The sequence below is a fragment of the Trachemys scripta genome, chromosome 14, assembly GCF_013100865.1.
Source record: "Trachemys scripta elegans isolate TJP31775 chromosome 14, CAS_Tse_1.0, whole genome shotgun sequence".
In the NCBI taxonomy this organism is placed as follows: Eukaryota; Metazoa; Chordata; order Testudines; family Emydidae; genus Trachemys; species Trachemys scripta.
This window is the reverse complement of record NC_048311.1, coordinates 21,567,108-21,589,873: the sequence shown is the minus strand read 5'-3', so window position 1 is coordinate 21,589,873 and position 22,766 is coordinate 21,567,108. Positions and strand designations below refer to the sequence as shown.

The window sequence follows — 22,766 nt, the reverse complement described above, 5'->3', positions numbered from 1 at the left end:
CCACCTTTAAGTCTGTTACTGAGTGACCAGAGAGGTTCTCCTACTGTTTGTTGAATGTTATGATTCCTGATGTCAGATTTGTGTCCATGAAGGTAGCGGCTGGAGTGTGATCTGAAGGCTTCCCATATGTTCTCCTCCACCCAGGTAGCTGGACATGCACACGGCCAATGCATGTCCATACAGACATGCACAGGGCAATGCAGCCTGTGCTCTGGGTCCCTCCGCTCCAGCTGAACCAGCAGCTGTCCCCCTTACCAGCCTGCAGCCACTCACACAATGACTGTCACTGTCTTGAGGCCACCCACCTCCCAGTGCCTAGGGCCCTCTCCATGGGACAGGCCCACACCTCCCTGGGCAGCAGCCTACAACCAACTGTGGCCCTGGCTGTCTGGATGCAGGCTATGAGTTGATCCAGCTGAGTCCACTGTGCCTAGCTGTAAAGCCCTCCTCACCCGGCTCTGCTAAATGGGAGTCAAACCAACCCCCCTTCACCTGGCTCCAGAGAGGCTGGGGAAGATGGAATGTGGGCAGGGGGCTGAGCGGGAGGAGAAAAGGGATGGGGCACCTGAATGGGGGAGTGAAGGGGACCGAACTGGCCCGGCCGGACAGGGGCTCAGTTGGGTCCGGTCCCAGGGCTAAGGGGAGATCCAGTGAGTTCATTGAGCCCAGAGGAAGGGAGGGCTGGGTTCCGCTGGACTTGGGGGGTTTGGGAGCAGCGGTGGCAGGGGACTGGATTCTGTCCTGGCTGGAGTGACACCGCCGGGTCCGGTCCGGGCAGGGGACTGGATTTTGTTCAGGCTGGGGACGGGGTGGCACCGCCGGGTCCGGGAGAGGGAAGCGGCTCGCTCTGGGGAAGGGGGCGCTGGGGTTCGGCCCTTGGAACGCGCAGCGAGGTTCGGTTCTGCGCAGCCCGCAGAGCAACCGCCGGGCCCGGCTGTTGCTGGCGGGGGGGGAGGCCGCTGGTTCGGTCCGGTCCCCGGCATGGAGAGCAGCGGGGCTGGGAAGGGGGCGGGCCGCGGGGAGGAGGAGCAGCGGGGCGGGCGCTGCCCAGCCTCTCCTAGTTCCTGCTCGCTGCCCGGGCACTGGGCTCCTGGGACCATGAGTGGCCGGGCAGGGTCCGCGGCTCCTGCCCAGAACGGGTCCCCCGCGGCGGCCCGGGGGCAGTCCCCGTCGCGGTCCCCGACGCTCAGGCAGAGCTACGATCTCGCCTGCAAGGTGGGAGCCGCCCCGGCGGGGGGTGGGGAGCCCGTGGGCGGGGCGGAGGGGGCAGCGGGTGGGCGCAGCTCGCGTGGGGGGGAGATGGGAGCTGAGAGCCGCCCAGCGCTGCCTGCGCCCCGGGGGCCGGGAGGGGTCGGAGCCGCCGGGCAGCGCAGCTCGGCAGCGGGGCGGGTTGCTCACCCGGGGTCCCTGGTCCCAGTGCTGGCGGGGGCTGGGCGGCCCCACCGACCCGCTCCCAGCTGCCCCGGAGCCTGCATTGGCGGGGGAGCCTCTTCCCAATGGCCACGCTCGTGTGGGGCCGGTTTGCTCCCCCTTGTGCCGCGCTCGCTAGTGCAGGCGGCTCCCCAGCAGCCCCGGAGCCGCTCACAAGACACTAGCTCGGAAGGAAGCGAGCGGTTTGCGGGCAGCGTGTTGACAGCATCTCTGCAGCGGGGACAGTTAGCGAAGGGGCCAGTGGGGCAGGGCGGGGGAGAGAAGGGTCGGGTCCAGGTTCGCGTCCCCGATCCCCCCCAGTGCCTGTCAGACGCGCCCTGGATCCGCTCTGAAGCTGGAGGGGCTGCGTGTGCAGAGCACAAGGGGACGGTGCCCTCCCCCCCCCTCCCCGCCCGCGACCTTCCAGTCTGGGGCTGGCCTAGCTCGGGGGCTGGGTCCAGCGGTTCCCAGCAGTGTAGCTGCGGTGTCCCTGCACGCGATAGAGGCTAGTATGTTCCTATGGCCATGGAGCGGGATCCAGAGACCTGTTGGCCGGGTCACAGGAAGAGCCGTTCTTGTGACCTAGCACCACAGTCTGAGGAGGCTGGGAACCAACCCCGAGGGTCTGGGCTTCATGTCTGACAAGGGCAGGGGCCCATGTGACTTCACATGGCAGCGGGAGCAAGGCTGCCATGCAGGGCAGGCACCCAAGAGTGCAGAGGCGGTTGGCAGCTGTCAATCCTGTCCCTTTACCAGCTTCCTCATTCTCTCTGTCCCCAGTCAGCTGCCAGTTGCCATCAGGCGCCTTCACATGATGGGCACTGGACCCAGTCAGCCCCATGGCAGTGGTTCCCAGCAGAGGTATCTGCTACCAGCCATAAAAGTGCTCCCCCCCAAATTGGATGTGATCATGGGTAGGGAGTTCTGAGGATAGTGGAGCCACCTCTAAAATTGTCACTGCACCCCTGCACAGAGGAGAGGCCAGGACTTGATCCAGACCCAGCCTAGGGCCAGGGGAGTAGATGCTCACTGTGTTCCTTGGAGACTGCAGCCTGCATCGGAGAAGGATGCTTATAAATCTTAGTACCGTGAGATGTGTGTGGCCCTTCCCTTCCCTTACCTTTCTGGGTCTCGCTATGCTCACAGAGCTCTGCATTTGCACCCGGAGCTGTGCACACAGGGAGAAACATCTCCTCAGGAGGCTTGTTTTGCTCGCTCCCAGCTGCAATACCTGTCTTATATAGCTCCCGCTCGCAGAGTAACCCACAATCTTTGAGGTATTTAGCCTCACAACACCCCCAGGAGGCAGGGCAGGGCAGGGCTGTTACACCCCCCATTGTATGGCTGGGGGAAGAGAGGCAAAGTGAATTGACCAAGGTCACACAGGAAGTCTGTGTCAGAGCAGGGAATTGAATGGGGGAGGGGCAGGAACACTTCTGACCATTCTTCCACTCTGCCAAGCAGCCTGTTTTGCCCCTGCCTGCCATTGCTGGGAGGGTTTGTTCTGCTTTGCTTTGGTTATTTTGAAAAATTGCATTTGGGTCCATTTTTTTTCTTGGCCCCTTCTTTCTTTTCTTTTCTCTTTTCATGCTCGCACCTTCCTCCTGCTCCTTTCTCTCTGATTCTTTTGTGGGCTTTTGGGGGGGAGAGTTTTCCCCTGAAAGCAGCCTGGGAACTTTACCTGGAGCAAACTAGAGCCAGAATAGAGTGCTGTTCCCAAAGCTTGCCTTTGTTCAGGTGTGTCTGCAGCAAAGGATTTGGTGACATCAGTCAAGGTGAATTCGCCTGCAGAAGGGTCATTTTGAGGGCTCAGGATCTTTTGCGGTACAGCTTATTTGCTGGCCCAACAAGAATGATCCCATTCCCCATCTTTCCTCCAGGACAGACACCTTGTTTGCATGTCTGGACAGAATGACAGGGCCTGACTTTCAGAAGCGCAGACCACCTGCAGCTCCCATTGACTTCCGCAGAGGGTGCGGGAGCTCATCTCCGCTGGCAGGCAGGACCGTAGACTATTTCATTCTCTGCAGGTCACTTGCTGTAGTCCCTGCTTCGTGTTCTGTTTTTAACAGGGAATGGGGGCTGCCCATGTGCCTGATGAATTATCACCCAGTGACGGCCAGGAAATTGCTGTCATCGCAAAGCAGGCAGGAGGGGATCACACTTTCTGGGCAGCTGAGTACTTGTTAATAATGCACAGTGTTTCTCCTGGCGAGGGTGCTGCCTCGCCCTCCCTGGTGTAAAAATGGATGTGGAGGTGCCAATGAAGCCGGGGAATCCAAGCTGCGTGCTGTTTGCTTAGGAGGAGTGGATGCTGAGCTGTGTGTTTGTTTTGGTATCTGGTGTGGGCGAGGTGGTTGGAGCAAGGCGGAGAGTCCTGGGGCTGGCAGAGTTTGTTCAAGGAAACAAAGCTGGCGTGGTATTGAACCAGCTTCCGTTGGTGAGAGGCAATTTTGAGTTTACCCAGAGCTCTGGGAAAGGTACCCAGAGCTCTGGGAAAGGTACTCAGAGCGTCACAGCTACATACAAGGTGGAACAGATTGTTCAGTGTAAGTAGTTAACACATATTTCAAGAGACCATTCAAAGGGAAGTGGCCTGTTAACACCCCTCCAGTCATGGGGGGTGAAGGAAGTGGGGAGAAGGCAGCTGGGGAGGGGGTTGTTAGTGGGCTATGGATTGTTGTAGTAAGCCATAAATCCAGTGTCTCTGGTCAGTCCATGAGTTTTAGTGCCTTACAAAGTTATGAATTTAAGCTCCAAGGCTTGTCTTTTGAAAGCGTTGTGTAGGTTTCCTTCAAGGATGAGGACTGAGAGGTCAGATACAGAGGGATTGCTTTGTGAAAAGGGTTCACCCACAGGTGACAGGGTGTTTGTCTTGTATCATTTTCCTGTGTGAGTTCATTCGAGAGCGTAGCGATTGTCTGGTTTCACCCACATAGCAGTTACTGTGCATTTATTGAACTGAACGAGGTACACCACATGTTGTGATACGCGGGTGTAGGATCCATGGATCTTGAACGGTGAGCTGTGAGAGGTGTTGATCACTGGAGCAGTGGAGATATGGCTGCAGGTTTTGCATCTGTTCTTCTGGCAGGGTCTGGCACCACTTTGAGTTGGTGGGTCCTGGTCTATGGGGAGCTTGCTTCTGATGATGAGCTTGGAGAGGTTGGGGAGTTGTTTGTAGGCCAGAAGTGGGGGTTCAGGAAAGATTTATTTCAGGATGGAGTCCCCATCAAGTATGGGTTGTAGTTGTTTGATGTTATCCTGTATGAGTTCCGGTGCGAGATGGTAGGTGTGGTGACAACTAGGGGTGTGTGGTTGGAGTGGGTTTTATTTCTGTATTGAAGCAGGTTCTTTCAGGGTATTTGGGTGGCCTGTTCCGTGATGTGATCTACTTCTGTGGTGCAGTGTCCGTGTTTGGTGAAGGCGGATTGAGTGTGTTAAGGTGTATATCCTGGACTTTCTCCTAGGGCCTGGACAATGGGACAGAAAGAATGAGCCATTTCTTGAGATAGGCGTGAGATCTTCGGCCATCTACCTGTGATTGCAGGGAGAAGCCTGGCGCTGGTATCTGGAGAACTGACTGGAGGGGGATAGTGCCATGGTGTGTCCCATTCTCCAGGAAGAGATCGATGGGGTATTGGTAGATGGAAGGTGTCTAGTTACCAAGAGCGCCAGCAGCACAGTGCCCCAGCCTAACGCCATTGCGAAGCATTGGTAGAAGCAGCAATTAAATTATCTGTTCATTTAGAGGGGAAACTCATTTAGCCATTCCCTGCTAGATAGTGGGGTCATGGTCAGACTCTCTAGCAGTGACATCCCTCCTGCAATGACGTCCACTGCTACTAGTGCTTTCTTTCTTTCTTTCTTTCGTTCTTTCTTTCTTTCTTATATTTTGCCCATTGGAAGCTCCGTGGAGTCAGGTCACATGTGCTCTCATGGCTGAGTGCTGTGGGAGCAAAGAGAAGAGAAGGAAACCCCGAGCGGGTGAGATGCTGCCCATACCTCGGCTCTGAACATATGAGCTGTTCCTGGCTCTGGCTGTATTAGAGGCCACCAGAGGAGCAGGGAGGGAAGGAAGTTAAATTTCAAGGACTCACTTGCAGCTACAGGAGCATTTCCCAGTGTAGGGAGCAGCCGACACTGCGGGGAAACATTGCCACCAGCTGGGGAGACCCTGCTTTAAGGGAAGCTGTATCTGAGACATACACTGTAGGGCAATGTCGCTTTGTGTGGGGTTCAAATCTGTGTTTGAAAGAGGAAGGGAGCTGGGAGAGGAAAGGAAGCTGATGGCTCTGACAAGCTCTGGGAACAAAAAGAAACCCCCCAGGCTGCCCATGACTGTGTCACCCACCGCCCCAATCAGTGCTCCTCCTCAACAGGGCTGCACCACCCTCACCCCGGTTCTGCCCTCACCCCAAATGGCACTCTCCCACTGCACTATTAATGAGTTTTTGCACCCGTGTTGTAGGTGATGCTGCTCGGCGATTCGGGCGTGGGGAAAACCTGCTTCCTGCTCCAGTTCAAAGACGGGGCCTTCCTCTCTGGGAACTTCATAGCCACTGTCGGCATAGACTTCCGGGTGAGACGCTGCAGCTTTCTGCGCTAGGGAGAGCCTCTTGTTACAGCTCAGGGGATGAGTGTGAAACAGCCCCTCTGCTCCCATTCAGATAATCATTGAATGGAAGAGGGTTCAATTAAACTGCCCTTGTGTCTTCGATTGCAGGAGCTATTGCCTGAAGAAAAGGGGGGAGCGCAGAGAGTATTATGTGAATGGCTGGTGTGATCCACATGCAAGTGGGGCTGGAGCCAGTAGTCCTGCTGCAGCTATGGAGAGTATCTCTAGTGTACAGTCTAGTGTATTCAGAGGGCACCAATCCCTGTGGTGTGTAGGCCCTGAAAGGACAGTAGAATAAAGGAAGAGGAAGTTTCAGAGCCAGGTTTTGCTGTCCGGACATGGGCTTTTTTCTCATTGTCTTATATTGCCAGCCTTCCGTTTACACGTAGGGCCTGATTCTGCTCTCACTTACACTGGGGCGAATTGGGAGTTAGTCCCCTGAACGAAGCCGTGCTCCACAGAGATCGGCATCTGGATCTTTGAATGGAGGATATGTTCTCCCAAAGGATGTATTGTATATGATGTCGGTGTGGATGGGTGTGCAGTGTGCCTGCATGGAGGCCGGAGGTTTATCAGTAGTGAAGGGTGAACCTCAGAGGTTTGAGCCAGATAAACGCCCAAACGTCTGGGCTCTTATTCCACCGTTCTGTGAACATTTGAAGCCGGCACAACTGAGCTGGACTCTAGCAATGAGCGGCTTCCTGGGGTGGAGGAGGAGAATTACCATTATTGATTTGTATGACCACAGCGCCTCTGAGGCCCAGGCTTGGCCCAGCACCCCATTGTGCTAGGCAGTGTACGAACACGGAACGAAAAGCTGGTCCGTGCCCCAGGATGCTTACTGATCATCTTCGTTGGCAACTGGGCCAGAAACCATCTGTTCTTCTGGAACCAGCGTCTCTTGCTGCGGCTGTGCAAGGCAGAGGGGCGCAAAACTGAAGCTAGGGTTTCAGAGCGTTACCTTTACACTTCCAGCTTCGGTGTGATGAAAGGTTCCATCTGGTTCTTGTTTTGCCCAGATGAGTTCACCAAGCCCTGTCTGTAATGCAGGTGTGTGCAACTGATTATTAATGCAGGGTTGTGCCCGCGACATTGTGGGTCTGTGGGCGCTGGGATCTGTGTGTCCTGGGATGCAGACAGGTGACCTTGTGATGCTGCAAAGGGTGGCTTGTGTCGGGGAGAGTGCAGGTGTGTGTGGAATGAAGATACATTCTTGATGTCCGTGACTTGACATTTTAAGCTCAGGGCTTTCTATATTGCCCGTGGTAGCTCTGTGCTGAATTGTTGATACAGCACCATAGGGATACATGGTGCTTTACTACACATACAAAGATGGAGAGGCAGATTCTGTCTCCTGCGTCAGCCCCTATGTGCTGCTTTGTTCTGACCCCCAGAGCAGCCCAGAAACTGAAGCCGCCTTTTACTCCATTCCTGTGGATTGGGCCTTATTTTATTATTATTATTATTTATCATTTGTATTACCATCATATCTAGGAGCTCCACATGGCCCAGGACCCCATGGTGCTAGGTGCTGTACAAACACAGAACAAAAAGACAATCCCTGCCCCAAGGAGTGTCCAATCTAAGTGTAAGACAGGAGACAACCGATGGCTACAGACAGCTGGGACCGTACAAGTGAACCACGAAACTCTAGATTGGGTAGCATGGTGGGCAGTGGTCTCTGCACACTAACAGCCGAACTGTTGCTTTCTGCGGTGCTTCTCCTGGGCATGCAGCACAGTCCCTGCTCCAAAGCTAAAAACAACGTTAAGACAAGAACAAGAGGAGGAGACCCTGTTCCTGTCTCTATGCGTGGCTGGGCTGGGTGAGAGCATGCATGCGGTGTTGTGTATTCTTGCACTGTTGTGGTAGCGCTCCATGCACTGCCCTGAGGCACCAGCCAGATGCAAGTTCCCTGCGACTGAATGGAGAGCTCTACCTGGGCCTCTCTGTTTTGCAACGTGTCATTACTCTGGTGACAGGTGTTCAAGGCTAGTGTGCTCGTATTAATTACAGATGACCTGCTGCATTTAACCTGCTCATCGGATGCCTTTTTAATGCCCCCACTACTGAGTTCCGCCAGATTTTTCATCTGCGGCCAGCTGCGGGTTTGGCAGCAGCATCCCACGTTGGCTCAACCTCTCCTTACCCATTCGGGGTCTGGCACCACCATGTCAATATCCACTGTCAAGAGGTGCCCAGTCAAAGCAACCAGAGTACCCAGGGCATTCATTAGGAAGGCAGCCAGCCAATCAGAGAACGCACTGGCAAGTGACACCCACCCTGCCAATCATAACAACCCGAGTAAAAAGAGTATCCATTGCTAAGAAACACCCACCCAGCCAATCCAAACAAGGTGAGTATCAAGGGCCCGGAGCCTCCAACTATCCGCAGTATGAAAACACCCCCAGCAGGCCTGTTTGCACACACAGGTAGGAGCCTGAGCAGGTGGAGCGTGGGTCTGGATTTAATGGCACTTGCTGCTTCTCTAATACGTAGCCGGTTGAGGTTTACAGGATTTTTACTCCTCTCCTTTATTGCCACCAAATGAACCCCTTAGCTGTGTGGGGAAATAGAGCAGGGGGGCCTTCTTTTTAATAGCCAGAGCTGTGAATCTAAAGGCCCCAAAATAAACCCTCCAACAGAGATCTGTTATGCTAACTACCCTTACACAAAGCAGTACAGGCCAGGGCCTGAACTAGACTAGCTGCACAATTCCTTGCCAAACTCGGGCAAGGGTCATGACCAGAGTAGGGGGGGGCAAGGAGGCAAAGACTAGAAAAAAAGCCCCAGCAGCAGCACTAATGAAATATGTTCATGACTAATGAAATATAATAACCACTTGTGTGAAGCAATAGGTAACTTTAGCTAAATGCAATTTCTTGACTCATGCAGCTTCTCCTTTGGATGATCTGTGACCCACTCCGTGATTCCAGCTATCTGCAAAAATAGCCAATCATAGATCCTCGTTAGGTGTCCCATGGAAACCCCCCCCCCCAATCTTTAACCAAAAGACCCCGGAAAATAACATGTGTCTTGAGAAATGTACCCAAACTGGTGCCAAGTACCACCCTTGGGGAAAACCACCAAGCGCCCCTCTACCCAAATAAACATCCAATTCTCGGAAAAATGAGGAAGGTACCTAGGGGGGAGGGGGAGGGAAATTGACCCCGACCCTAATTTCTTAACTTGCGGTTTGGGGAGGAACTGACCCCAACCCTAATTTCTTAACTTGTGGTTTGGGGGGGGGGGGGGCTGACCCCAACCCCAGTTTCTTAACTCATGACGTATTGTTTGTACTTTGCTTGCGGTTTAATGAAATAAAAACCCGCCTGCGAGCGGCCCTCGGGGTGTCAGTCTTCGGACTGCACCCCAGTGCACTGGCATGTATGTCGATAAACTGGCCTCAGGCTTGAGTCTTTGAACTAAAATCATCGCATGGGTGTCTTTGACCACAACAGCTGGACAGGGCCATGTAAATTCTCGCCCGGCTAAGGCTGCACTGAATTTTCCCATTGGTCTCTGCTTGTGTTTCTCAAGTGACTGCCTTTGTCTGTTAATCTGGGGCAATCCCGGAAATAACCCAGACCACAGCTGTGTCACTCACGGGACGGTTAGGCCCAATCCTGCAAAGTGCAAAGCGCCTTCTTCAACTCCCACGGCTGTCAGCAGGAACTGCGGGCAGTCAGCACCTCGCAGGTTGCAGCCCATCTGTTAGCACCTCTGGCTGCCAAACAGGCCCAGAGGCTCTGAGCTAAAAGCAAACCAGCCAGATTGTGGCATTGGGTGTTTCAAATTCTGTGAGGAGCTGAGTTTCAGATCGGGGGAGGAGAGAGAATGTTGCAGGTTGATGTAAAGTGCCCTGCAGGGCAGGCTGGTAACAAACACCTGCTGTTGGTTTCTTGGTCCAAGCTCTGAAGGGGGGTTCAGGAGAGATGCTCTGTTAGATGCCCTCCTTCCATACATTATTATTTCTGGATGTCTCTGTTTTCTGCTTCTAATGCAATCTGTCTAAGCTATGATATTTCTAGGGTGCCCATGACCATGATGTGTGAGCAGGAATGGTGTCCCTAGCCTCTGTTTGCCAGAAACTGGGAATGAGTGACGGGGGATAGATCACTGGATGATTCCCTATTCTGTTCATTCCCTCTGGGGCACCTGGCACTGGCCACTGTCGGAAGACAGGATACTGGGCTAGATGGACCTTTGGTCTGACCCAGTATGGCCGTCCTTATGTTCACCAGCTCCCAATCTCTCCAGATGGACGTTTAAATGATAGGAAAATGCATCCTTGCGGGATGCCCAAGCTGGAAGCTTTCTCCACAGCTGAAAGTTTGAATGTTTTCAGTGGGCTCACACCATGAGTATGAGCCATTGAGTCGATTAACATCTATCTTTCTTACTATCCTGCCTTGCTATTTAGCTGACAGGAGAAGCTGCTGCAGAGAAAGGAGACAGACCTAGAAGAGAGTTACCTGTTACCTCCTTCTCTTTTTGTCTCCAGGCTCTGAATCCAGCATTGCATGCTCCTGCATCAATGGAGCTGGTGTATACTGAACCCTGCCATAGGGGTCAAGATGCCTATAGTACCGTGGAATGCAGTATGGGGAAGGTGCAGCCCACAAAAGGCCACACCCGGCGTTCCCACCATATTAAACCAGTGTGGTTTTGTTTTCTCTTACAGAATAAAGTCGTGGCAGTGGACGGCGTGAAAGTAAAATTGCAGGTGAGTCCGGTAATTGATCCTGCTGCAGCATGTGCAGTTAATACTTTGTCTGAGGGTGTCTGTACAAATAGGCGGTGGCTTTTATCTATTCTTTGCCATGTGTACACACTCCTTAATAAGGTTTGGGCGGAGGGGAAGGGAAGCCAATCTATTATCTCCCAGCTTAACTCTTGCAGTGACAGTGCACAGACAGCCAGCGTTTGATAGCTCTTAATATGGACATTTCTCAGGGAGAGGTGAGCGCTTGGGGGCAAAGACTGTTCTAGGTGTGATGTGGTATGTGATATGCTATATATGCACAATATACAACACCTGTAAAACCACCCCTTCATAAAGATCAGGGACAAAGGCTTAGTTTTTACCGACCTTTCATGCATTTGCCCCATATAACTTTGGCAACTCGCAGCCTGAAGTCTGGCTTGGGACCTCATATATCATTTCAATCCAGAGCTCCGAATCTCTTTCAGACTTGTTTTTATAACCTGGAAATCCCCTCCTACACAAGGAGCAGCATAGACAAGCAGTGAGTCCCTGAATGCTTCCAACCCTGGCACTGACTCTGGGGTTTTGGTTCATTACCTTTTGTTATGCCCAGATGCCAACGCTCCCCTGGGATTGGAGAGGTGTGAATAAGGTGAGTGGCAGTGGGGTTTCTCCCTTGGTTTTCATTGGGGCTGTTTCTTTGCAGATCTGGGACACAGCGGGGCAGGAGCGATTTCGTAGCGTGACCCACGCCTACTACAGAGATGCCCAGGGTAGGTTCTCAGGCGGGTTTGTGGTTTGCCCTATTCGGGGTCAGATGAGAACCAGAATCCGCAGACCTAGTGGAGCTGCTCTTGCCACTAATACCCAGGAACGGAATCCTCATTAAACCCCCACTTTGTCTCTCTTCTTTTCTTCCAGCTTTGCTCCTCTTTTATGACATCACCAGCAAAATGTCCTTTGACAATATTCGGGTCAGTATCTATCCCCTTGGACCTCACTGACACAATCGTTAACTCCTAATCCAGCAGAGAAGGGCAGACGTCTTCTCAGCCCGTTATTCCTCAACGGCTGGACTCTCTGCACACCCAGACAGCTTTCTCAATGCTTGGAGAGAGCCTCCTAGACCCAGTGCAGGAGGCTGTGTTTGGCTTTCAACACGTTACACCTCAGCTCGCAAGCATGGGACTCTCCTTCCAGAACCATCTAATACAGCAGCTCTATCCCCAGTGCCGTGCACCCCTAGCACCATAGGCACATGTCCCTGTGTCTTCTCCCATCCCTCCATGTAGCTGGCTTTCCCGTGGGATGAGATGACCTGAGTCCCAGGGGAAAGAGCTGAAGCATTGTCAAAGCTCTGGCAGACTGACATAATGGGAGGACCTGTCCCGATTCTTGGCAGCTAGCAATGCAGAACGGCCACTATTCTGCCTGTTCAGTTTGCTCTGTGTTATGATGCGATGGGCGACCTATGCTTTAGTCACAGCGGGCATAGGGGAATAGTTGTACTCTGAGTCCAGAACCTGGAATAGAGAACCCAATACTGCAGAGAGCTGAGCACCCTCGGCTCTCCTTGAAACCAGTGGGGCACTCTTATCATGGGTCATCAGCACTGAGAGCAGAGCCTCTGCTCCTTGAGCTGAAGCAGAAACTCTGTTAGCTGGCAACTGTAGTAGACTATTATCCTCTCCAAGCGATCACATTGGTGATGCAGCTGCATTGGATGGTGGTAACATGAGTTGTTAAGTCAGATGGGTTTGGAAGAATTGTTCGGTGCTACACTGTATTGAAAGCCATGCACAGTCAATGGGTACCGAAGGTAGTTGGCACCATACTAAATCAGGGACCCAAAGGGAGGCTGCCTCTGAATCCTACCGCTTGGCAGACAGCATCCGGAGGCACAGAACTGGGCGCATGATGGTGCGGGCTGGCAGACTCTACAGGACACTGAAGTGCAGGGACGAAGCATTGACTAAGGTGCCCAGAGAGGAGAGCTGGCTGGGAATTTTTTGATGAAACGTATTTTCCATCAGAAAATGGAGATTGGTCAAAACCGAAACTTTTCATGGAGGGGGATCTGTTTTACAACACTTTTGTTGAGAAGATTTCTCAGGTCCTGGATGGAATTGCTGGTGGAGAGGGAGAGAAAGACAATGCACCACCCCAGAATAGCAAATAGCCCCATGATTCGGATGCTCCCCAGGAATGTGGCCGACCCAGGTTTTAGTCTCCTCCCCGAATCAGGCCGAGCAGGGATCTCTTTCTTTCTCTGTTTTGTTCCATGAAAAATGTTGAAAGGTCTCAGTTTCTTTCCACATCAGAACAAAAGCAGATTTCGAATCCTTGAATTTTTTCACCAGCCATTATTTGTGTGTCCCAGAGACCGTTGGGCATAACTAAGTTCTCCAAAACTACACGGAAATAGCAGACCATGCTCCACCCCTTTAATCTGGCTGTTGTTATGCAGGGGCCTTCCTGGCTCTCCCCACACACTTATAGTTGCATATAAACCTGCTTGTCGCCGCTGTTCATCTACCACGTGACCCTCTTCCTCTCTTGCAGGCCTGGCTCATAGAGATACACGAATATGCCCAAAAGGATGTGGTCATTATGCTGTTAGGCAATAAGGTGAGTGTCGCTTCCTGGTAAGTGACTGAGAGATGTGCTCATGTACAGTTACTCTCCTTCTTTGTTTTGTGCTGTCTGCCCCCACCTCAGACCGAGGACGCCCCAAATCGGTACAGTTGTGGCTCTGAGGCTCCACCTCTTCGTTCAGTGACACCATCTCATGGGGGGGCTTTGCCGGCCCCGTTTTGGAAGAACATGATCTCCAACCACTGCTGATCCATAGCAGCTCTGACCATGCAGGGCAGCATTCAAGCTTCTCCATTTTCCAACTTCATCAGCCTGTGTGGCCTTGTCTGTTTTTCCTCACTCCCTATCTACCAAGGTACCAGACAGAAAACTCAGCCACTCCTTGAGTTGTCCAGTAGGCACGGAGGGAAGCTCAAGAAGCTCTGATATCCCACAGACAGCGTCACCACCAGGGCCCAAACCCTGGTTTCCACTGTTTCAGCGACCTAAAGTGGATGTGACTCGCTGCCCCAAACCCAGAAGCGGGCTCCATTTTAAATTCTGTAATTCCTTAAATTGGTTTTGTGATAACACTTTGCCTGTATAGACCACTCCTCTTCTTCCAACCTTAATTATCCTCGTAGGTCCCAGAGGGAGCCTGTGTCAGTGCTGGGAACAGAATCCATGAGCTCTGAGCTCCCACTGCTGTGCCCATGTCCCTCCCTATGACATTTACCTGGGTTTGGAACTTTCCTAAGAGAACATGATGAGCGGTTTAAATGCTGCAAAATGATTCTTGGGTGCGTCCATGCCCACTTCTGCCAGCAGAGGGAAGCCCAAGTCTGAGTCTTCAGCAAGTGAAGCCTTGGGCTCGGTGGCTTCGTGATGGCCTGCTAGCGCAAGGCTGATCTGTGAGTCTCTGTGCCACTCCAGTAACGATTTCCCTTTGTTGACAGGCTGATGTGAGCAGCGAGAGAGTCATCAGGATGGAGGATGGAGAGTCACTAGCCCGGGTGAGCTGCCCCAGGGTTTTGCAGGGTGTCTATCATCCCTGAAGGTATCTGGTCCCTCCCTTCATCATCCTCAGTCCCATGGAGGCTATGATCTCCTTTGCTGTGCAGGACAGACCTTAACTAGGCTACTCCCTGGGGTCACAGAGCTGTTTCTCTGAGCCAATCATCCATCTATCACCTCAGTTCATCCAGCTCTTAAACCACTTTCAGATTTAGATGTACTCTGGGCTGTGCTTAATTTGTGCCAGGGCTTGCCAGGGCTGAGCCCCGGCACGACTGGGCCCGGCAGGTCAGAGCCCCGGCACGTCTGGGCCCGGCAGGTCAGAGCCCCGGCGCCTCTGGTCTTGGCCCGGCAGTTCAGAGCCCCGGCACATCTGGTCTTGGCCCGGCAGTTCAGAGCCCCGGCACGTCTGGGCCCGGCCTGGCAGTTCAGAGCCCCAGCACCTCTGGGCTTGGCCTGGCAGTTCAGACCCCCGGCACCGCTGGGCCTGGCCCGGCAGTTCAGAGCCTCTGGTCTGGGCCCAGCAGTTCAGAGCCCCAGCACGTCTGGGCCCGGCAGTTCAGAGCCCCGGCGCCTCTGAGCCTGGCAGTTCAGAGCTCCGGCGGCTCTGGGCTTGGCCTGTCATAGCCCTGGCACCTCTGGGTTTGCTGCATCAGTTATGAATGTAAAAAAATTGCTTGAGCCCCAGCCTCTCATTACAAATTAAGCACTGACTCGGGGACTGTGTCTGGACTGAAGGGATGAAAGTGAGAGAGGTCAGATGTAGGAGAGGAGGCTAGATGGGGTGGGAGGGCAGGGAGGGTTTGGGCTATGAGATGGGGGAGGATGAGGGCTGAAGATAGCATGTGGGGGAGCAATTAAACTGCAGTGTGAGGGAGGATCCTGGGAGGGCTGCATTGGTGGGAGTAGTGATAAGAATTGGAGCAGTGTGCAGTACAAGGATGCACCCCTCAGCCTGCCAAGGTATGTTGAGAGACCATTAATCCATCTGCTCGGTGGGGTGGACAGAACAAGGAGCAATGGTCTCAAGTTGCAGTGAGGGAGGTCTAGGTTGGATATTAGGAAACACTATTTCACTAGGCGGGTGGTGAAGCTCTGGAATGGGTCACCTAGGAAGGTGGTGGAATCTCCATCTTTAGAGGTTTTTAAGGCCCGGCTTGACAAAGCCCTGGCTGGGATGATTTAGTTGGTGTTGGTCCTGCTTTGAGCAGGCGGTTGGACTTGATGACCCCCTAAGGTCTTTTCCAACCCTGATCTTCTATGATTCTTCTATGATGCAGTCAAATGAGGTGCCACCAAAACATTAGCCGCCTCCTCTCCAGATCCCCAGAGAGACCTCTGTTCCCCTCCCCCTCGGAGGGCCTCTGATCTGCTCTATCCTTTCTGCAATCCTTGATCTTCCTTCAAACCAGGCCGCCCCGGAGTAACCAGCTGTGCAAGTCCCTAGCGCCACCCCTGATTGCTCTGCCTCAGGTTGCTGTTCCGTCTGGGGCCTCTTCTGGCCAAGGGCCAGACCCAAGGAACTGGCTTGAATCCCCTGAGTTTGGCTTTGCTGGTAGATCGGCAGGGGGCATTTCAGAAGAGGACGGGAGCTAGAGGAAGGGGTAGTAACTGGCAGTGCAGTGGCTGATGGTGCTATGCCCCCTCTGCAGGAATACGGAGTGCCTTTCATGGAGACCAGCGCCAAGACGGGCATGAACGTGGAGCTGGCATTTCTGGCCATTGCCAAGTGAGTAACTGAGAGACTGAAAGGGCAGCTTCCCAGGCCAGGGCTGCCTTCCCATACCGAGGGGCATTGATTTAACATGTGCGCACAGAGTTGGGAACATGTGCCTCTGGGGAGGGAGATATCTTTGCCTTCAAAGGGGAAGTGTCATCTGGTGGTTAGAGCAGGGGATTAGGCACCAGGGCTCTTGGGTTCTACACACTCACTGTGTGGGCAAGCTGCTTAACCTCCTATGGTTATAAAATTGCCCTATCTCAGAGTATTATTAAGCTTAACTCATCGATGTTTGTAAAGCATGCACACCTGGGCTGTCCAATGAGGGGGTCTGATGCTTTCCTTTGAAGCAGTTGGCATTCGCCCAGGGCAGGTCTGCATTGGCTGCTGGTCTGCTCCAGTCCAGCACTTCCTATGGGCAAAGTCTATAATGCTCAGACACTTCCCTCTAGATTGGGATAAAAAAGCATCAGAATCCCTGAGCGCTCTTGGACCAGAGCCTCAGCTGCTGTAAAGGGGCAGAGTTCCGTTGACTTCGGCTGAGGACCTGGTCCCTTGTCTCCTTTGTCCCCACCCCTTGTTCTGCTCTCAGACTGGGGAACCAAGTTCCAGCCCAGAGTTAATTTTTGACAGTCAGGTCACAAGCCCGTGAATTGCCACCTAATGTCCCTGGGATGTGGGTCCAGTTCCCAGCGGCACTTCAAAAACCCCACTGCTTTCCACCGCCGACATGCCAGCTGCAGCAGGGGCCAGGGCAAAGGGGCTGAAAGGAGGCTATGCTGCCATTGGCGACTGATTCACGGAGGTACAGTCGAGCTCCACCACAAAATAAAAAGATCAAAGGCTCCTTGAATGTTATCCCAGTGCTACATCATGCAGGTCCATTGCCAGCAAGTGGAATTAACCCTGTGCTAACACATCTGTCCCATCCGCAGCACCTAGCCCTCCAAGATACAATTCTTCGTAGGGTTTTGTTTCACCTTCCCCTGAATTCATGCTGCTTCCCTGGCTGGAGCTCAGTATCTCCCCGTCCATGTGACTCTTGGCCTCCTGCAGACTGGCTAAGACTTGGCCAGATGTATCAGCTGGCAGAGAGGGCTGGAGTGGGCTGAGGTTGTCGCCTCCATGGCACATCCATTTCCTGCTGGGGGAAGGAGCACAGGCCCAGATCTGCTCCAGGAACTGAGCCACGTGTTCCACCCTCTCATCACCACCCCCTGGAAGAAAGGGGAGAGCATCACGTCCACCGTTCTTCAGAGACGCACAGCTGCTTCTGCTGGGCGAGGGGTGGCTAGTGCGATGTGTCACCACTGTGCTTCTTTCAGAGAACTCAAGCAGCGAGCTGTGCAACATCCGGACGAGCCCAGATTCCAGATTCGGGACTACATACAGTCACAGAAGAAAAAATCCAGCTGCTGTTCCTTCATGTGAGAGAGAAGGATGGCAGGGTAGGAAGGAGGACTCGGGGCACAGGGGCCTGGTATAATGCAAGAGCAAGGCGGGGCTGGAGAGGAAACTGGTCAGATTCCCGTCCTCAGAAGATGCTCTAAAAATATTTCTGGCCATAAATTACAAATAGGAAAAAGGCAAACCTACCCTGAGAGGGGGCGGGGTGTGTGTGGACGTGCATGAGTGTGGGCGGCTACAGGGAAGTTACAACAGAAGCCAAATAAAGGCCAGTTCTGGGTTTCGCCTGACTAGCAAATCTTACAATGTGCGAGTCTGACCTTCGGGGAGTCACTCCTGGTGGCACAGCCAAAGCCTTGCCTCTCGGGAGTGGCTTGTGTCAGCCTCGCCTGCATAGCCAGGACCCCAGTGATCAGGACTTGGCTGGTTCGGCCTCCAAACAAGCCAGGGCCCAGTGTCTAACTGGACTGGGCCAAGACAATGTTGGCTGCAAATCCAGTGCCCCATTTTCAGGACGGGACCAAGTCATCCTCAGCAGCGTAGCCACGGCCCTGTATCTATTTGGATTTGGCCAGGTCAGCACTGCTGCACAGGATCCCGCACCTTTCCAGTCCAGAGTCGCCACCTTTCTGACCAGTTTCCATGGGACGTCTCTGCTCTGTAGTCTCACCAGGCTGAGGGGGCCAGGGCAGCGAACAGAGCAGGAAGAACCATTTTTCACTCTCTTGCATTAGCAGGTGGAGTTTTCCTGCAGTGAATGAAATCAGCAGGAGTGTTTGCTAAAGGAAGAGGAATGGGAGACCTTTTCCCTGTGACATCTGGTCCCTCCCCATTCCCCTCACCTCCCCCAGGCCCCTCTCGTGTGCCCACCTTCTCCTGCCGCTAAGCATGTCCCAAGCAAAGGACTTGGGGTGCTCAGTGTTATTACAGTGCCTGTTATGTTGGAAGAAAGCTGCCGACCGCAGCGTTAGTGGAAAGAAAGGAGATCACTATCTATTTTTCTGACTTTAAAAAGAAATGTTTCAAATCTGCTCTTATTTATATTTATCTCAGGCCAAACCTATATTTAATTCTTTACGAGAGACCAAGCCCAGCATGCCACGGACGCGCTCTGGACCCCGCCCCGCCCCTGTTCTAAAGCATTGGCACCCGCGCTGCTAAGGTGGGGGTGAGCATGGAGCCAGCATTGCCAGCCTGTTTGGAAAAAGGCTGTGGCCACTTGCTGTGAAATCCACCCCCGGCAGCCACCAGGACAGGGGAGGTCTTATTCTCCCAGCTCATGCCATTGCACTCCCCTGGTCGCTCTCCTACAGATGGCGCTAGGAGCTGCACCTCTTGCTGTTGAAATAATACTGCTAAAAATTAAGGGCCTGATCTAAAGCCCGCTGATGCCTTTAAGAGTCTCCCCATTGATTTCACTGGCCTCTGGATCAGGCCCTAATTGCTGAACGACCTGGTGTTTCATGCTCTCAAAGGCAACCCCCTGCTGCCTCTCTCCAGGCATAACCTTGAAGCTGTGACACAAATTGGTCACAACTGCAGAACAGGAGGCTTTGCCCCTCTCTCCCCATTGCACCCCCGTACGCCTGGCTACTGCAGCACATGTGGTGCCTTTGATTACGCAGCATTCTGAAGGCCCTGGAGCTCACCAGGGAAACACAGGGCAAATGAGTGATATGGGTCCTGCCTTAGGTTTGGTTTTCCTCAGGGGTGCTCAGGGAATTGATAACAGGGCACAGAGATCTTTGACCTCTAGGCCACCAGCTCAGCTACAATTTGAATTCTTACTGAAGCCCAGGGAAAGAGTCTCTCTGGCTTGAGTGAGAGGCAGATCCAGTCCAAAGTCAGCAGCGCTGATCGTTACCACCATCTTCTGGCTCTGGGGAGTGGCCTGTGTGAAATGAGTCTCTGGCCGGTTCCTACGAGACGGGTGTGCACAGGACAGGAATAACGCTTGCATTTGGCACCGAGTTGTCAGCAGAGTGGCCAAGCTCCAAATGGGCACGGAGAGCAAGCTCTCCTTTTACTCCCAGGCATATTGATGGGAGATAGTGGGAGAAGGCTCCTCCCTACCGCCCATACATTAGCTCTTTTGTCAGTAGCTAGAGACCCTCCGTCTGCCAAGCTCCCAAGCCAGCACTTCAATAGTTACTCTTTTTTAGAGTTTAGATTTCCTGACTGTGGCCCATGTGTGTCACCTTTACCATTTGTCTGGTTTTCATTTTCCTTTCTCTAGTGAAAGTTGCAAACCCCTGGTGATTCCCATGGCCCCATTCAGCAAGGCACTGAAGCACATGCTTTATGTGAGTCCCATTGACTTTGCTGAATCGGGGCCCTGAGAGTGACTGTGCATTACTCTCTCTAGGTACCTGTCTCGTCTGTGTGTGCAGCATCTGCCTCGTGCCTGTTGTATATAAGGCTATGGAATAATTACCCATTAGAGTTACTGGGCCAATATTTCTTTTGTCTGTGTGCTTAAAAAAACCAAAAAGGCCCTGTCCCTCCAGGAACTGGAACTTTTAAGGAAAGTCAATTTATTTGACCCCCTAACAGCAAAAGCTATGTCTACACTACAGACTTCTGCCAGCATAGAAATATTGGGAAGAGATGTGATCCCTGACCAGCATAGCTGTGCTGGCCAAGGTCTATAGTGTAGACGCAATGATACCAGCAATGTGCTGTTACCCGTGTAGTTTGTTTCACTTGGGCGGTGTGGTTTCACTATACTGCTACAAAGCACAGCTTTGCGGGTAGAGCTGTGTCCATAAGGAGCGCTTTGCTGGTATAGCATACCAGTATTCCTACACCGGTAACACGCTCCTAGTGTAGACAAGGCCTAACTCACACCAAGGCCAATAGGACCATTGGAGTGACAGAGACTAGCAGGAATTGGCTCTAGTTGGTCACATTGGCTATTATGCTCTGTCAGATGAGAACAGACTTTTGCAGGAATAAATATTTCAGCAGCATGCACCTCATCACAGCAGTGCCCTGTAATTATTAGTATCATCTAGGGCAGTGCCCTGACACTGCTTAATAAGCCCATGGATGGGAGGATTGACTTAACACTGAAATGCTTTAACTAATAATTAAATGCTCCAGAGAGGAAGCACAAACGTCGTTTGCCAAACCAGTGCTGGAGTTAGCCTGTAGAACAGCATGATAGAGGCATCGGGGAGATCTTTCATGATTGTGTCACTTTCTGATTTGTCCATTACTTGCATGTTGTATTTTTTTATTCCTGTGGTTGAATTTGGTGCGTTTTATGCACAGTTCTCCTCATCCAGTCAGTCAGAGCTTCACACTAGCCTGAGCGGTTCTCGGGATACAGGGCCCTGATATTTGTTTCCCCTTGACTTGAAATCTCAGGAATGTTTTCTTCACAGGGTGCAAGTCCGTTACCTCCCCCTGTGCTTTGCCAGAGACGGGCATTACCGATTTCACCCTCAGCTCTGCACCTGTGCCCCGCACTCGGCACAAGAAGGAAGGATCATGTGGGGATTTAAACTTGCACCAAGTCCTCATGTTAGTCTATGGAACATGCTGCTGAGCTGTCTGAAGAGGGAGTGCAGTATCTGGGAGGCTAATTCCTGGTCCAGATTAAGGCTTTGAATCAGAGCAGAGGCGATAACACAGGAGATTTATGAATTTTGTTTGCCTTTCCTTTTGGTCTAGGTATATAATGCAAATCTAGATTAAACCCACTCTGCAAAGAACTGATGCCTCAGACCTCAATCAGCAAACACTTTATATCGCGCTTGCCTATGAATTTTGTGGGCTTGATCTTGACCCCTCCAAAATCAATGGGAGTTTTGCCACTGAGTTTAAAGGGAGCAGGAGCAGGCCCTATGTGTAAGTTTTAAAATCAACACCGCTGCCCTTATGCTTCATTTTACCCTTTCTTTAGACCTGTTTCTACTGGCATCAGTGTCAAAACTCCCATTCAATTTGATGGGAACAGGATCAAGTCCTTGGTCGATAAAATCAAAGTCACCCTAGCGTCCCATATTATCACATTAGCCAGGATCCTAGAAAGCAATGATAGGAAAAAACCCCAAATACTTTTGTTGACTATCTTCTTGTTTACATCGTTCATGTATATCTGCCAAGTCATGAATGTTATGGAATGACACTGCACTGAACCATTCCACATGGGAATCTCTGCTGTGGCAGGATCACACCCGGGACGTCCATTCGCTGGCACACGTTCTCGAGCTTCTCTCTGTTATCAGGGCGATGCCTTTGCCTCAGCTGTTGTTCACGGATTGCTGTTTGCAAGTTTACAGAATTAAAGCTCAGTATTTTGGAGAGTAAATGTGTCCGCCTAGTTCTTGGCATGAGCAATTTCCAGCTCAGATCGTTAGAGAAGAGAGCGAGCGTTGCTGGGTGGGATCTGCATTGCAATATTTGCTGGGCATTAGAGAAGTCGGGTGTACAATGCAAGCCCCGGAATCTCTCGTGTGCGTTTGCCTAGCCTAGGGTGACCAGACAGCAACTGTGAAAAATCAGGACGGGGATGGGGGGTAATAGGCACCTATATAAGACAAAGCCCCAAATATCAGGACTGCCCCTATAAAATCAGGACATCTGGTCACCCTAGCCTAGCCCCCGTGATTTCACTGCACATTTCAGAGTCCAAAGGCAATTGGGAAGAGTAAACATGGTCTGTTAAATTAAAACCAACCTCCTCCCCCTGCTGGTCTCATGGTGCAGAGTCTAGCATTCCCCAAATACCTTTGTCTTCCCACCAATAGAATTGCTTCTGTAGCTAGGCTGATGCCTGCAAAAAAAAAAAAAAAAAAAAAAAAAAAAAAAGGAAGAAGAGAGAGAGTTGGTTGGCTTTTTTTTTTTTTTTTTTTTTTCAACCTAAATTTTGATCTTTCTTAATCTAATAAGCAGCTGCTGGAAAGAAAAATCAAACCAAACTGGGAAGAGACCAGGGAGGTGAAGACACCAATCAGCAAAATAAACATTGGTTCAGAAAGCTGCCACATTCTGCTTTAAGCAACAGAGGGTCCTGTGGCACCTTTAAGACTAACAGAAGTATTGGGAGCATAAGCTTTCGTGGGTAAGAAGTGAGGTTCTTACCCACGAAAGCTTATGCTCCCAGTACTTCTGTTAGTCTTAAAGGTGCCCCAGGACCCTCTGTTGCTTTTTACAGATTCAGACTAACACGGCTACCCCTCTGACACTTGACATTCTATTATTCAGTTCCTGAATTGCAGGGGATATGGTGGGTTTCTTTCCTTCGCTCTGGTGATTTTCATCTCCCTCTCTCTGCACGGTGTTAAAGCCATCCCTGCCACCACTGGCTT

At 52.2% G+C, this 22,766-nt stretch overlaps 1 protein-coding gene across 2 annotated transcripts; it reads left to right on the top strand.

Annotated features, from left to right (window-relative positions):
- Positions 1 to 1,059: 1,059 nt before the first annotated feature.
- RAB37 (RAB37, member RAS oncogene family) lies at positions 1,060 to 21,761 on the top strand. Of its 2 annotated transcripts, XM_034790101.1 has the most exons (10): positions 1,060 to 1,215; positions 5,882 to 5,992; positions 10,713 to 10,754; positions 11,443 to 11,509; positions 11,658 to 11,710; positions 13,299 to 13,364; positions 14,267 to 14,323; positions 15,977 to 16,053; positions 17,370 to 17,492; positions 20,838 to 21,761. In XM_034790101.1, the coding sequence occupies exons 1-9, from the start codon at positions 1,099 to 1,101 to the stop codon at positions 17,473 to 17,475; spliced, it is 696 nt and encodes a 231-aa protein (XP_034645992.1). In that variant the 5' UTR covers positions 1,060 to 1,098; the 3' UTR covers positions 17,476 to 17,492; positions 20,838 to 21,761. The 2 variants fall into 2 exon arrangements, with proteins under 2 accessions (XP_034645992.1, XP_034645991.1); XM_034790100.1 differs by having other exon boundaries at positions 17,370 to 21,761.
- The last annotated feature ends 1,005 nt before the right edge of the window (positions 21,762 to 22,766 follow it).